This window comes from Pimephales promelas, chromosome 2, assembly GCF_988280905.1.
Source record: "Pimephales promelas chromosome 2, fPimPro1.hap1.1, whole genome shotgun sequence".
Taxonomy (NCBI): domain Eukaryota; kingdom Metazoa; phylum Chordata; class Actinopteri; order Cypriniformes; family Leuciscidae; genus Pimephales; species Pimephales promelas.
In genome coordinates, this window is record NC_142770.1 from 13,747,244 (window position 1) to 13,764,194 (window position 16,951).

General features: G+C 38.4%; 1 protein-coding gene across 2 annotated transcripts in view; it reads right to left on the minus strand.

The window, feature by feature from the left end:
- Nucleotides 1-16,951, minus strand: part of tle2b (TLE family member 2, transcriptional corepressor b) — a 49,237-nt gene that overhangs the window by 12,446 nt on the left and 19,840 nt on the right. Inside the window, exons 5-8 of one of the 2 annotated variants that reach the window (XM_089116429.1) lie at nt 15,571-15,615; nt 6,250-6,312; nt 4,047-4,121; nt 3,669-3,843 (exon numbers count right to left, since the gene is read on the minus strand). In XM_089116429.1, the coding sequence (XP_088972555.1) occupies nt 3,669-3,843; nt 4,047-4,121; nt 6,250-6,312; nt 15,571-15,615 (358 nt within the window). Of the gene's footprint in view, nt 1-3,668; nt 3,847-4,046; nt 4,122-6,249; nt 6,313-15,570; nt 15,616-16,951 lie in introns of both variants that reach the window. The other variant, XM_089116425.1, reaches the window with a different exon arrangement.

The window sequence follows — 16,951 nt, forward strand, 5'->3', positions numbered from 1 at the left end:
CCGTTTCTGTTTTGAAGTCCATCAAAGTGCAGACGTGCTCCGCACGGCTCCAGGAGGTTACTTAAGGCCTTTTGAAGCGATGCGTTTGTGTAAGAAAAATACCCATATTTAAAAATGTTAAAAAATAAAATTTCAGCTTCTGGCCAAACGGCGATACGCAGTTTATTACGCCTCAAGAGCAACTTGGAAGTAGTGTACCACGCAGCGTAAATATCAGCAGTACGTCGCATAAGTTGCACTTAGACTTGAGTGGAATCCATGTGTTTTTTTTTTGCCCGGAAGCTAGTTATTTTACTTTAGAAAGTTTTAAATATGGGTGTTTTTCTTACACAAATGCTTCGCTTCAAAAGGCTTTATTAACCTCCCGGAACCGTGTGGAGCACATCTATCACGGATATAGACACACTTTTACAGTATGGACTTAACTGCCATTCACTGCCATTATAAAGCTCGGAAGCATCAGGGTGTTTAATAATATAACTATGATTGTATTCGTCTGAAAGAAGAAAGTCATACACCTAGCATAACTTGAGGGTGAGTAAATCATGGGATAAATTACATTTTCGGGTGAACTATCCCTTTAATACATTTATTTCAAACAATAATTTGTATTTAATATATTTATTTTAAAGGGATACTCCACAGTTTTTGTTGTTGTTTTTATGTTGCTGTTGGTGCATGAACAGTATCTGCAAAGTTGCAGCGCTGAAAGTTCAGTGTAAGCAGAGATATCGTTAGGGCTGCAACAACTAATCGATAAAATCGATTATAATCGATTATGAAAATCGTTGTCAACGAATGTCATTATCGATTAGTTGGTCTGATTACGTCACGGGGATTGTTTACATGCTACATGCGCTTCTCACATGCGCTTCATGAGGCACAGACGCAGTCTCTCTCCCTCGCCGGTCTGTGCGCAACACGGACGGTTTGGAGCACATTATCTTCTGTCTCTCATGCGCACTCTTTGATTCCGTGAGTTTGAACTAATTTGCGGGCATCAGGAAACCGCTATCAATATGGAGCATACACGAAAATCATTCACCTTTTGGCAAATTCGCCGTTTTGAAACCAAAATAGGCGACCTACGTTAATCGTGTATACTTTATGAAGCCATACTGTAGTATAATGTGAGATAGAAATGTATATTTAAGTCATTAAATTCAAGTTAACGTAAGCTTTTCCTTCCACTGCGGCTGTCAGTCATTCTCTATTCGGTGTTCAAACAGCGCGTCGCGTTCGGTTACAACAGTTAACATGATAACTCTTTCCAATATGATTCAATGTTATTATTATAATTGATCCGTAGATAAAGGTCTATGGTTTCGTAATATAATGACTATCTTGCTAGACTTTTATTGCTGTAACTTAATCACTTTCTACTGAGCGTCTGTTAGATCACAACACTAGAGTAGACTCGGCGCACTATAATTGTTCTTCACGTGCACAGTAGCCTAACTGAAATTTAAAACTGTTAAAAGAAAAGGCTTAATAAACTATTGCAAAGATACTGTATAATACACAGTCAATATTGCTTCCTCACTAAACAGCTGTGCTTCTGATTTTTACGATGTTTTTCATGAATGTATAACAACAATACAAAGAGCAATTTGTACCGTTTTACCAGAGTTAGTGCTACACTTATTGTCTCTTATTTTTTCCCCACTAAGGAATGTTTTTTTCACTAAATGTTCAGATTATAAAATTATTGTGCATTTGTGATTTTTCTAGGCTAAGTTTTTCTGAGTTATCCACTAATCTAGTTTACAATAGCATTTTTGTCATAGGTTATGGTCATATATAATTTTTTTATTTGTTGTTTTTCTTTATAATGAAGTTGTCTGTATTAAGTAGATTGTTTAACACACAAAAGAGTGTGGTTTTAGGGTTTTATTTAGTTATAATAAACAAAAAAAATGAAATAAATGTTTTATCCGATTAATCGATTAATCGAAAAAATAATCGTCCGATTAATCGATTATCAAAATAATCGTTAGTTGCAGCCCTAGATATCGTCTTTTAAAAATCAGGAAGTATATTGAAGTATATCGACTCGATTGGGACTACAGCTGGGTTTTACACGTCACTAACCCACACATTTGCATCAACCACTCCCTCCGTAAAATGCTAAAAAGGGCATGCGTATATTTCAGCAGCTCCAGCTCGTCGAGTGTGTTGTGTTCACGCAGCTGTCAGGTCTTCTGTGTTTCGGGCTTCCCACGGACGCTGTACTTCGTCAACAACGGATACAATTTGTGTTTGATTATGTTCCTGAAAATAACGATCGTAATCTAGCTCTCTGTGCTACGCATTTTACGGAAGACGGCTTCCAGAATCTCCACGAATTCAACACCGGATTTAACAAGAAACTACTAAAACGTGAAGCAGTTTCAACTTTAAAACCAGAGGCAGCAGTTGTTGGGCCACAACCTGTAAGTAAATGTATTTGCATGTTTAATTCCAGACGTAGCCTTGTGTTTTATTTTTTTCAAATGCCAGCGCTTGTTTTTTTGCCACTAGGCTAACGTTACTAGTTATGTGGTGAGGTTCTGTTTGACTCTCATCATCCCTGCTTTTTCGGTCTGATTCTGCCTCAAACTGATAACGTTACTGCAGTTCGACACATATTTACATCTGGACCGGAGCTCATGACGTGCACGTATCGTTTCGCCCGTAAAGGTAATGGGCGTTAACCTTCCGGACAACGTGAGCGACAGTTTAGCCAATCACAACACACCGGGCCAAACTAACCAATCTGAGCCCACTACGTGTTTCTGAGGGAGTGGTTTCATAGACTCAGGAAGTCAACCGCTCGTTCGAGGACAGAGGAGAGTGCGGCTGACAATAAAGATGAAGTTTATGAAAAATAAGACTTTTTAAAAAAGAAAAACCACGAATACATGCTATATTGCACCCCATAAACACAATCATGCAAAGAAAAAAAGCAGTCAACCCCCCTTTAATATGAAAAACGGTGGAGTATCCCTTTAAATTAAATATAAATATTATACATTGCTAATTAAATGTTAGGCCGTGTGTCCACTGTCCACCAAAGCGTTTTTAGCCAGCTGAAAACAGCAGACGCTCTGCTGAAGACGCTGTGTTTGGGTGCTTGAGGGAGTTTCGCGTTTTTTCCGTTGAGACGTTTCGTTGCTATGATACATAATATCCGCAGCACTGGAACTGTTTTCGCTTGGAACTTGGAACTGATTTCGCAGATAATTTGTTTCATTCTAAAAATGTATTTTTCATCCATTTTGTTCGGTTAGCTCGGTTGGTTGATGTCGTTGTACAGAAAGAATGTTGTGACAGTTGGTCAGTGTGGTTTAGTCCCGCCCCTCCTCCACTGTGATTGGACGGCTGGGTAAAAAGTGACAGTGATGACGGCTGCGTTTTATCCAAAGTTGAAAATTTTTTAACTCTCGGCGACCAGTCAGCGTGAAAAAAAAAAAAAACGCTCAGAGCCTCGTTACGCTCATGGCGTTTAAAAAACGCGGCACTCCCATTGAAAACAATTGAAAACGTACGCAAGGCGTGTGGAAAAGCGCTTTGGTGGGTACACGGCCTAAATCTTTTTATTTATACAATTAATTCTTTAATTTAAATTCATTTAATAGCCCCATGCACCTGTGAGATTAAAGCGTAAGACAAATCAGACAGACACTCACCTCGCAGGTGCTCGGGGTCCAGGTGGTTGCGGTCGTCCTTGTTGGCCAGGTGAGCGGAGACTCCCAGGGCCCCGGTGAGGGCCAGCAGCCCGGACGTGCCGCTCAGAGACAGACCTGAAGGGTGAGGAGTGAGAGGGATACCTGGAGTGTGGTGAGACAGGTGCTGGAGCTGCTGCTGCTGAGAGACAGACACACAAACAGAGAGACGGAGAGAAAGACAACTGTCAGGCACACAAACACATACGTCACAAGTGATGGATGGACGGATATATAATCAGGTCAGACAGACAAAGAGATCAAATATTCTGTCTATCTATCCATCTACAGTATCTATCTATCTATCTGTATGAGAAGTCAAAAAGGTCAGAGGTCACTCACCCCTATGATGGCGTTGAGTTCTGCCATGGTGACCTGTTTGGCACGTTCCACCGCCTGAACGACTTGCTGTTGATGCTGACACACACACACACACACACAGGCAGACAGATAAATGTTAAGAAAGAGACACAAAATACACATTCGCAGACACACAAACTCAAACACACATTTAAGTAAACATTTCACAGCTAAACTATTTACCCTCACACTCTTTCTCTCTACATCCCTCTGCCAGTCACACACACACAGAGTCAGGTATTGACAGACATATCACTCTGTCCTTCCCCGTCAGCAGACACTAACTCAAGCTAATGCTAAAGGTGACCTCCTGATCAATACATGGCCGGCTGATCTTTTATTGCTCATCTGCCCAAATAAATCCGCTCTTTTGAAATGAAGATCCATTCCAGGCGTTATATTTTGAACACAAGTATCCTCACATGAAAGGGAGCTGTCTCAGTATACATTATATTAAAGGTCATATTCACAAACAGACTATATGAATAATGATCAGTAAACAGATGTGTTATTTACAGAAGTCTTACTACAATAAATGAAGCATCTGATTGGTTTGATATATCAGCTGTGAGCAGGTGATGTCACTGAAATCGTTCTGAAGGATTTGATCATTTCATAGGCAAATCATCTTAAAGGTGTAGTTCACTTTTGAAAAAAACTTTTGCTGATAATTTACGCACCCCCATGTCATCCAAGATGTCCATGTCTTTCTTTCTTCAGTCGAAAAGAAATTAAGGTTTTTGATGAAAACATTCCATTTAATGGACTTCAATGGGAACCAAACAGTAAAGGTCCAAAAGACAGTTTCAGTGCACACTGTTGAAAGGGCTTTAAACAATTCCAGATGATGAATAAGGGTCTTATCAAGCGAAACGCTCGCTCATCTAAAAAAAAAAACAACAACAAAGTTTCAGTTTTATAAGCTGGCCTTGCACTGTTCTGTGATGCGCGTTCGTGACTCTCCTGTTCGAACTCGTTCATCAAAATGAACGAATCTTTTTCCGAGTCAATTGGTTCATTTCGTTCGTTGAATCAACCAAATGACACGAAAAAAAGATTTGTTCATTTTGATGAATGAGTTCGAACAGGAGAGTCACGAACGCGCATCACAGAACAGAGCAAGGCAATTTGAGCTTATAAAACTTAAACTTTGTTGTTTTTTGAAATGAGCGATTGTTTCGCTTAATAAGACCCTTATTCATCGTCATGATTTGTTTAAAGCCCTTTCAACAGTTTGCAGTTTGCACTGAAACTGTCTTTTGGACCTTGAACCGTTTGGTTCCCATTGAAGTCCATTATATGGGAAAAAATCCTGGAATGTTTTCATTAAAAAACTTAATTTCTTTCCGACTGAAGAAAGAAAGACGTGGACATTTTGGATGACATGGGGGTGAGTAAATTATCATCAAAAAGTTTTTTTAAAAGTGAACTACTCCTTTAATGAATCTAAATCTTTGATAAGTTTTATGAGAAAGCAATCCTCTCTCATTTCCCAGTACAGTTTAAAACTCTAAAGGAGTGTTGCATTCATACAACCCACCGTGGACTTGAGAGATAATAACGGACCTATGGCTCGACGACAACGGAACTGGAGCTTTGAGTGTGATGGGACACAAAACAAACCATTCCAACCTCAGCCATTCGCAACAAAGTACAGCTAGAAAAGCAACAGCCGAATCTCAAGAGCTTCTCCCTCTACACTTCATACGAACTGAAAGAAACAAGCAACATGTGACTGTACGGCGGTCCCCAAGAACTCTTCGATTTTTGCACGAATGACTAAAATTTGATGTTTTGGCTCATTAATGTGAAGCGAGTCATTGACTTTCGGTTCAGCCAATAGCATGGGTTTGGGACGGGACTGCCTGCTGGTATCACTAGAAGTAGAGCTGCTAATAAAGCAGACAGAGATGCTGGACTCAAGCTGAATTTGCAAACTGAGCTCATCAAACCATCACAGATGACTCTCGGTAACCGGACACGGCAGGAGTTTGCTGCTTCGTTAAAAAACGCAGGATATCAGCAATCCTTGTTTGGTTGGAGATGTGAGACGGGGGTCGTTAAAATCTAGAAGCTGTCTGCTGTGCCGACGGTGAATCAGTCTGACGGGGAGAGAAAGTGTGTGTGTGTGCCTCTGGGAGAAGACCCCAGAACCCTGATGAGTTGTCAATCACTGTCAGCGTACCTCCTGAGAGAGGAAAGGGATGATTTGAGCACAGATAGCACTGAGTCGCTTCACGATCTCCGCCTGCAAGAGAACACACACATACACACGCTCGATTAGGAGAGAAAACAGTGACAGTGATAAACCTGTACTACTGCACTGGGCTCTCAATTCCCAAGCACACAAATGGCTTCAGCTTAGATTATATTCATGACAATGATGTCTCAGCAACAACAGATACACAAGACAGAGAAAGAGAGTGACAGATAATAACGTAGTGAAGGCAATTTAGCGCTGCTGTGATGGAGGATGTAGGTTAATTGTAATTTTGTGGACATGAATGATAAAAAAAATAGTCCAAATGCGCTACCCAGAACACCGTAGACATTAGTTTAAAACCACTCACTTAGAAAACAATAGCAAGTAGAGCTACATTCAAACACACACGCGATCTCGCCTGTGTCTATTAACATTAAACCTTTGGCAAAATCACACCGGAACATTGAAATAGGTGTTTGCACTGCGCTGATCAAGAGAGAGCAGTTTAATGTATGAACCACACAGAATCATTATTTCCTGGTTACAATAATTTACATTAACACAGAAGTATTGGTATAGAAGTTTATAGTCCAGATATAAACACTGTCTACGGCGATCAAAATAGAGCAAATCACCTCTTTAAAGTAACAGGAGAAGTTCACTTTAAAAAAGACTTTTGCTGATAATTTACTCACCCCCTTGTCATCCAAATATCCACGTCTTTCTGTCTTCACTCGAAAAGAAATGAAGGTTTTTGATGAAAACATTCCAGGATTTTCTCCATATAATGGACTTCAATGGGAACCAAACCAAAGTCCAAATGAGAATTTCAGTGCAGCTTCAAAGGGCTTTAAACGATTCCAGACGATGAATAAGGCTCTTATCAAGCGAAACATTTAAATAATAAATAAAAAAGTTTACGTTTTATAAGCTCAAATGGTCGCCTTGCTCTGTTCTGTGATTAGCGTTCGTGACTCTCCTGTTCAAACTCGTTCATCAAATTGAACAAATCTTTTTTCGAGTCATGACTCGAAGTGTCCTAGATAAGACCCTTATTCATCGTCTGGTGTCATTTAAAGCCCTTTGAAGCTGCACTGAAACTCTGATTTGGACCTTGAACCGTTTGGTTCCCAATGAAGTCCATAATATAATGAGAAAATCCTGGAATGTTTTCATCAAAAACCTTAATTTCTTTAAAACTGAAGAAAAAAAGACATGGACATCTTGGATGACATGGGTTTGAAAAAAATATCAGCAAAAGTTTTTTTTTTTTTTAAAGTTAACTACTCCTTTGAAATAACAATTGTAACACAGCACTTCAAATAACGATTGTAGCTTTTACATCGTTGCACCAGTAGGTAACGACAAGGGACTGTTAAAAAAAAAAATTGTCATTGAATCATTCATTCAAGAGATTCATTCAAAAAAGGCTGATCCATCCGGTCATGAAACAAGTGAAATCCTAACTACCACCAGAAAACCGTAGCAACCACTAACACTTTAGAAACACTATCTGCATAGCAATACTTCCTTAATTAACTACGAATCCTATAGCAACACCCCAGTAACCACCCAAAACACCCCAGCAATGTGCTAAAAACATTTAAAACATCATAGAAACCACCCAGAGGACCCTAACAACCCCTTGGCAACTGCAGAAATGTACTTAAAGCCACTCGTAACATTCTAAAAACCTCCCAAATTACCCTAGCAACCCCCTAACAATCCCACATAACATCCTAGTAACCACTCAGAACACCCTAGGAACCACATAGCAATACCTTAGAGTCAAGACTTACATTTTCTATTAAAAAATGTCTAGTTTGTATTGTGCCGAGTTCTACTCATTTAGCCATTTCCCTGGCCTCTCTTTCTGTGTGTGTGTGTGTGTGTGCACGCAAGAGAGAGAGAGAAAGAGTGTGTACTTCAGGGATGAATAGCTTGAATAGTCTCAATCTCCCTGCAATAGAGCACACAAACACACACACACACACACGTTTAATTATAGTCTTACTAAGAACAACAGAGAGGCGGACAAGTGTTTCACACACGCTGCAACACAAGAACAGTTAATTACTTTCTTTCACACACACGTTCCTTTCAACACATTTTAAAGGGTCACCATCCACCTTCATACTCCAGCAGCTATTATCTTCTATTTACTGTTTTTCCAGTCTTTTCTGTCCTGTGATAAGGCTCTCTGATTCTCTCAGATCACAAACATACACACACACACACTAATGGAGGAGTATTTGCAGTGATGGAGGCACAGAAACAGACCTCTAAGTGTACTCTAATGCCTACATGAGGCGCGAAGCAAACCTGTTTTGGAGCTATTTTAATCTGCACACAGTATATTAAAGGCAGCATGAAACAGAAGTTTGTTAGAGGGTATACGCATGACGTCACCGTTGGCCGGAGTGATTTGACAAAAAATCTGAGATATATTTTTACAGACTTTCCTGAATAGAGAAGCAAATGTATCGCTGGTCCTGGCAGTACAAGGTGAATTTCAGTTATAATTTTGTGTTAATATGCTGAATTTCTGGGTAGAATTATATCCTATGTATTGTATTGAAAATGACAACTCATCAATTAAATATTTACCATCGGATATTCTGCATAATTGGACGTTTTTTAAATAAACTGACAAAAAATATTTTAGGGCTGGATGATATGATGATATAACACATATATTAGTATATAAGTTCACAGGCAAATTTGCTTTGTGTATTTCCCCAGCGTTGAAATCAGGCACATATAAATGTCAGGAGACACGATTCCTGGCTGCGTGTCAATATCCATGGATCACTGGATCTCTGGTAAGTTGTAAGGAACACTTATATCGAGTCCAACCTAATTTAAACTGAACATTTTCACATTTTCCACTAATAAATCCATTCACGCAGAAGGCTCTTTTGCCACTCAGTCCGGCTGAGCGGGCGTCTCATGGACGCCAATGCATTACTTTTTGAAAAGGCTTCTCGAACAGGAAAATAATGTTCATTTTGTCCATAGGGAATTGATTGGATAGTTGTTTGCAATTAATCAATTTTATAATGTGAAACAGTTATTCTTGCATCAATCCGCCTGTCTCTGTCTGTCTATCTATCTATCTATCTATCTATCTGTCTGTCTGTCTGTCTGTCTGTCTCTGTCTATCTATCTATCTATCTATCTATCAATCTATCTATCTATCTATCTGTCTGTCTGTCTGTCTGTCTGTCTCTGTCTATCTATCTATCTATCTATCTATCTATCTATCTATCTATCTATCTATCTATCTATCTATCTATCTGTCTGTCTATCTATCTATCTATCTATCTATCTATCTATCTGTCTGTCTATTTGTCTATCTGTCTGTCTATCTATGTATGTCTATCTGTCTATGTATCTGTCTATCTGACTGTCTGTCTATCCATCTGTCTATGTATCTGTCTATCTATCTATCTATCTATCCATCCATCCATCCATCCATCCATCCATCCATCCATCTATCTATCTATCTATCTATCTATCTATCTATCTATCTATCTATCTATCTATCTATCTGTCTGTCTGTCTGTCTGTCTGTCTGTCTGTCTATCTATCTATCTATCTATCTATCTATCTGTCTGTCTATTTGTCTATCTGTCTGTCTATCTATGTATGTCTATCTGTCTATGTATCTGTCTATCTGACTGTCTGTCTATCTATCTGTCTATGTATCTGTCTATCTATCTATCTATCTATCTATCTATTTGTCTATCTGTCTGTCTATCTAAGTATGTCTATCTGTCTGTCTATGTATCTGTCTGTCTATCTATCTGTCTGTCCATATGTCTAACTATTTGTCTATCTGTCTGTCTGTCTGTCTATCTATCTATCTATCTATTTGTCTATCTATGTATGTCTATCTGTCTGTATATCTATGTATCTGTCTATCTATCTATTTGCCTATCTATCTATCTATCTATCTATCTATCTATCTATCTATCTATCTATCTATCTATCTATCTATCTATCTATCTATCTATCTATCTATCTATCTATCTATCTATCTGTCTGTCTGTCTAACTATTTGTCTATCTGTCTATTTGTCTATATGTCTGTCTATCCATCTATTTGTCTATCTGTCTGTCCATCTATCTATCTATCAAGTCAATAAGTCTTCCTACACTTTAATCTATCTATCTATCTATCTATCTATCTATCTATCTATCTATCTATCTATCTATCTATCTATCTATCTATCTATCTATCTATCTATTTATCTATCTATCTATCTATCTATCTATCTATCTATCTATCTATCTATCTATCTATCTATCTATCTATCTATCTATCTATCTATCTGTCCGTCTGTCTATTTGTCTATCTATCTATCTATCTATTTGTCTATCTGTCTGTCTATCTGTATCTGTCTATATATCTATTTGCCTATCTATCTGTCTATCTATCAATGTATCTGTCTATATATCTATTTGCCTATCTATCTGTCTAACTATTGTCTATCTGTCTATCTAAGTATCTATCTACTTGTCTATCTGTCTATCTATGTATCTGTCTATCTATCTATTTGTCTATCTGTCTGTCTATCTATCTGTCTATGTATCTGTCTATCTATCTATTTGTCTATCTGCCTGTCTATCTATTTGTCTTTCTGTCTGTCTATCTATGTATCTGTCTATCTATCTGTCTGTCTAACTATTTGTCTATCTATTTGTCTATCTGTCTGTCTGTATATCTATCTATTTGTCTGTATATCTATCTATTTGTCTATCTATCTATCTGTAGTACAATTGACGTTTGCCTAAAATTAGGTTGTGACATTTCATAGAATAATTATCATCTGTAAATTCTATTATTACCTGGCAGAATACTTCTCCCACATGAGACTGCAGACAAGTGAACGGAAGCGTGTTCGGTTGTTTGCATTTTTGTTGGGACACAGTGTAGCAGTGATGCTGAACATCTGCAGATTGTGTGTGTGAGTGAAACAGAGCTCATTTGTGTATAATGAGGTTGGGGGAGCAAGTGACGTAACTGCTTTGGAATGAAACCGATTGTGTTTGAGAAAGAGAGAGAGAGAGAGAGAGAGAGAGAGAGAGAGAGAGAGAGAGAGAGCAGGAGGGAAATGAAGAAACGGCGAAGGAAAACAAGACGTGTGTGCATGTTTGTGAGGAAGTCCCAGGGTGCCAACCTTTTAGCATAATGGCTTTGTCACTCGATCAAAAGGACCTGAGTAGGTGCAGATGCCCCGCTGCCTTTGTGTGCACATATATTTACCCAGAATTCACGTCAGTGTGTGAACATATCTCCACATTTGCATATGCTTGCTTTGTGTGTGTTGAACAGTTATTAACTTTTTTACAATCCAAATGCAATAAATCATATTTCCACTTAAAAACATTTAAAATAAATATCACATTAAAACACTACGGTCTAAGTATCTACATTATTTTAATTATTATAAGTAACTTATAAAATGTTTTTGGATGAGTATGTGCATTGTGTACTCATGTGTAGGAATGTGCCTGTATGTATCCCTCCTATTTCCCCTCACTCATTTAATTACCCATGAGCCTTTGCATGTGTGTAGGGTTTTTTGCATATATGTGTGCCTGTGTCCTCCTTTGTGTGTGTGTCTGATTTTCAGTGCTTTACTGCTCTCCTTTCCTCCCTCGATGTTTCTTTTCTTCCTTTCTCCGAATGGAAGGGCCATCAATCAGCGAGAAAGAGAGGGAGAGAGAGGAGGGAGGGAGGAGAGGGGGATATTGGCGAAGTGCCAGGGGAAGAGAGGCTGGCACACTGCCCAGAGAAAGAGAGAGAGAGAGCAAGAGAAAAGGAGAGCGAGCGAGCAGTAGAGCGAGCCAAAACGAGAGAAGGAGAATTCAAGAGAGAACAAGCACAGATAGAGGGAGACAGGGGGCGAAAGAGACACAGCGACTGAAAAAGAGAGAGAGAGCGCAGTGTGACAGATGAGGAGAGGAGAAAATGAGGGCTTTATTGAATACCTCAGTGCCTGTGACCACAATCAGTGATTAGAGCCTCATTGCTTAATATTTGCCTTTAAATGTTTGAAGAGAGAGAGAGAGAGAGAGAAGGAGAGATTGGCTCCATTAGACATAAAAGGGGCAAACCTGCATCCGGGGGCATCACTTTAAAGGCGTGTGTGGCTTTGTATTCCCACTTTTTTATGGTCCTGCTGTTTTTTCTCTCTCCATTTTGTCCACTATTACATCTCTTGCTTTCTCTCTCTCAGACACACACACATTTGGTGGATGGATGGACGGACGGAGTTCAGGAATTCAGTGAACACATGTATTCAGATACGGTGAACTATTGAGATGGCCATCATGTGAATGCACAGCTTTCATTGGTCAAGATCCCGTGAGGACGTTTGACTGACATATAACGTAACCAATCACAGTTAGTTCCACGACATGTTTAGGGGCGTGAAAATGTAAAGTCGATGTCCCTGCAAAACAGACAGCCAAAAATTATTAATTCAAGAATGTAGTGCAAGTTTACTGCAATTTCACATACTTTTGAAAATCCAGCATTGAGTTGATACTGGTAAGCGCTCATTGTCACAGATGTAAACACGACGGCGGTCTTCTTCCATAAGGGAATTTGGCGTCACAGGCATTTGTTTCCAGGCGGACCGTTAAAGGGATACTCCACTTTTTTCGGAAATAGGCTCATTTTACCACTCCCCCGGAGTTAAACAATTGGGTTTTACTGTTTTCGAATGTATTTTTTGATATTTAGAAGAATATCAGTAACCAGACAGTTTCTGGTCTCATTGACTTCCATAGTATATATTTTTTCCTACTATGGAAGTCAATGAGACCAGAAACTGTCTGGTTACTGATATTCTTCTAAATATCAGAAAATTGGCTGAATGGATTTGAAAATGGTAAAACTCAACTGTTTAACTCTGGGGGAGTTGTAAAATGATCCTATTTCCAAAAATGGTGGAGTATCCCTTTAAAGAACACAACAAACACGTCTCCCGGACATCCTGTAGAATTCAACCAATCAGATGACAACGGTGAAACTGAACTGTTTCAGGATAAGTCTGGCATATGCATCAGATGTTCAGCCAACGGCCAGTAAGCATGACATCTGAGGCTGAGACTAACTACAATCAAACAAGGATTAGAGAGGGGGGCGGAGATAGAGAGATGTGGAATCCTATTAGGAAGAAAATCAGGTTGTTGAAAATGTAAATATGAAAGCATTAGGACTGTATATCGGTATATCACCCCCCCCCCCCCCCCCAAAAAAAAAAAAAAAAAAAAACTGTGCGTCACGTTTCAATCAGACAGTCTCATCCTGATTCCTGACTCGGTGATTCTTAACAAAATTTTATGCTGATACTCAAAGGTTTTTCTCTCTTCGTTTTCTCTTTCTTGTCTTCCTCCATCACTCTCCATTCATCTGTGCCAGCTCACACAGAGAGCATGTATGATTACCCTCTTTCTCACACATCGCTGAGGCTGGGAAAGACTGATTTTGTGAAAAGGAAAGGAAAGAGAGACACAAGGCACTAACTATTCTTACAGCAGACACGAACACTAAAAGCTGTTGATGAAGTGTGGCATGTTCACAGACACAATGCAAAGCTCGTTCATGGATCTTATGATGCATTTTGTCTACAGAAATGGAAATGGATTGATCGCCTGCTCCAATCTGATTGGCTGTCTTAAAATAGAATATATAGTTTTCATTTATATAATGATAGTTTTAAAATGTAAATAAAGTCTGCTTCATGCTTTTAACAGTACTCTAAAAGCATGCGTGTGCGCATGATGTTATGAATGTGTGTGTGATTATGAAGAATCATGGTCGATTATGAGCGCCCCATAAACCCCATTAAAACCATTTTATTGTGCACACGTGGGAATTCACCGATCATTAATCGTGCCCACTGATAGTTTGGTTTATTTGCACTCACATGTTTATGTGGTTTCAGTAAGTGATTCACATTGATATCACATGATCGCACATTGAACATGATGTGCAAAGTTAAGTTCCTCGTCTTAGAAGCTGGCATGCTCAGTTCCAAAAGCATTCTTATATATTACTAGTGTAATCGGTCAGATCACATGAAATCAGATGTTTATAAACCGGATTCAAACCGCATCCACGTTACAAGTTTTAACGGTCAGATCACATGAAATCAGATGTTTATAAACCGGATCCAAACCACATCCACATGTTACAAGTGTAAACAGTCAGACCACATGAAATCAGATGTTTATAACCCGGATCAAAACTACATTCAACAGTGTAAACGGACAAATCACATGAAATCAGATGTTTATAAACCGGATCCAAACCACATCCACGTCACAAGTGTAAATGGTCAGACCACATGAAATCAGACGTTTATAAACCGGATCAAAACTACATTCAACAGTGTAAACGGACAAATCACATGAAATCAGATGTTTATAAACCGGATCCAAACCACATCCACGACAAGTGTAACGGTCATACCACAAGAAATCAGATGTTTATAAACCGGATCCAAACCACATCCACGACAAGTGTAACGGTCATACCACAAGAAATCAGATGTTTATAAACTGGATCCAAACCACATCCACGTTACAAGTGTAAACGGTCAGACGACATGAAATCAGACGTTTATAAACCGGATCAAAACTACATTCAACAGTGTAAACGGACAAATCACATGAAATCAGATGTTTATAAACCGGATCCAAACCACATCCACGACAAGTGTAAACGGTCAGACCACAAGAAATCAGATGTTTATAAACCGGATCCAAACCACATCCATGTTACAAGTGTAAACGGGCAGACCACATGAAATCAGATGTTTATAAACCGGATCCAAACCACATCCATGTTACAAGTGTAAACGGTCAGACCATATGAAATCAGATGTTTATACACCGGATCCAAACCACATCCACGTTACAAGTGTAAACAGTCAGATCACATGAAATCACGTTTATAAACGGGATCCAAAACTTTATGTATTTCAAGTGTAAAGGTCATATCACATGAAATTAGACTATAACAAACCAGATTCAAACCACATCTATATGTATTTAGAGTGTAAACAGTAAGATCAGAATCATTAAGGACACGACGCAAACTTAATTTGATAATGTGTAATATTGTGCATAGCTGCAGTGCAAACCTATAAACAGCCTGTCCTAATCTGAATTAAAAACAAAATTAGATTAGTGTGTGACGTGTGAATGGAGAATGAAATGCTGTTTTCGAGTCCTAAAATACCCCAGGCAAAACGGTTTAGTGAATTTGCCCACAGGTTTATCCTACCTGTTTGTGCATCTCAATGTTGAGCCCGTAGGACATCTCGTAGTACTGTGGGAACACAAACGGGAAAGCATCAATCTGATGAATTAAACAGCAGTGAATCATCATCAATCAAATTAAAACCTCAGCAGCCTGACAGACACTAACGACTCGCTGAAACTACAGAAAGACGAAGAGATTTTGAGCGTGTCAGCGACAGCGTGTGGTTCAGCGTGTCTCATTCAGCAGGGAGATGAGCAGCAATGCCAATGATGAAGATGAAACCTGACACAATTGCTCGCTTTTTCTGTCTCTCTCTCAGTCTGTCTGTCACGCTCACACACTCCATAACCGCTCTGTGAGTAGCTCGATTTGAAAAAAATCCCTCTTCCTCTTCTCTCCCCCTTATCTCTGTCTTTTCCGATCGGCTCCCTCGTTACCGACCTGCCTTTCTAATCCTCCTCTCTCCTGCCCTTCTCCTCTATTATTCTGTAAACTCCATTTCCTATCCGTGATGTGTGCCTGACCTCCTCTCTTCTATCAAACCTCTGTGGTTTAATCTCAGGATTAAAGTCTCATCATGTCTAATGATGGGCCTGGAAACCCCCAAAGGTGTCGATATGAGGTTAACAAGCGGTAAAATATTTCTAAGTTTAGACACACCTACCCATTCATTCTTTATTAGTGCTTGCGCAGTATCTACATTAATATTCCTGAATGAATGATACCTCAAATTGTGTGGCTTATAGAGCTGTATAGTTTTAATCCCTAAAACACAGAAGAGTATTAGCTTTTACCAACCTGTAGGAATTAATAGTTAATAAAATGGCAATTTATTGCATATAATGGCGATTAATCGCATCCAAAATAAAAGTTTGTGTTTACATAATATATTGTTATATTTATACATAATATTTTGTTTTTGCAAAACAATATATATATATATATATATATATATATATATATATATATATATATATATATATATATATATATATATATATATATTAGGGCTGTCAAACATCCAAAATAAAAGTTTCTGTTTACATAATATATGTGGGTGCACTGTGTATAATTATTTTGTATATATATATATATATACACACACACACACACACATCTATATATAAGAAAAAAACATTATTTATATATAAAATATTTATATATAATATAAATTATATATAAATCTATATACAGTATATACATGAAAAATTGCTTAAATATATACAAGCATGTGTGTTTATTTATATATATATATATATATATATATATATATATATATATATATAATTATACACAGTGCACCCACACATATTATGTAAACACAAACTTTTATTTTGGATGCGAATCGATTAATCGCGAATAATCGTTTGACAGCCCTAATACATATATATATATATATATA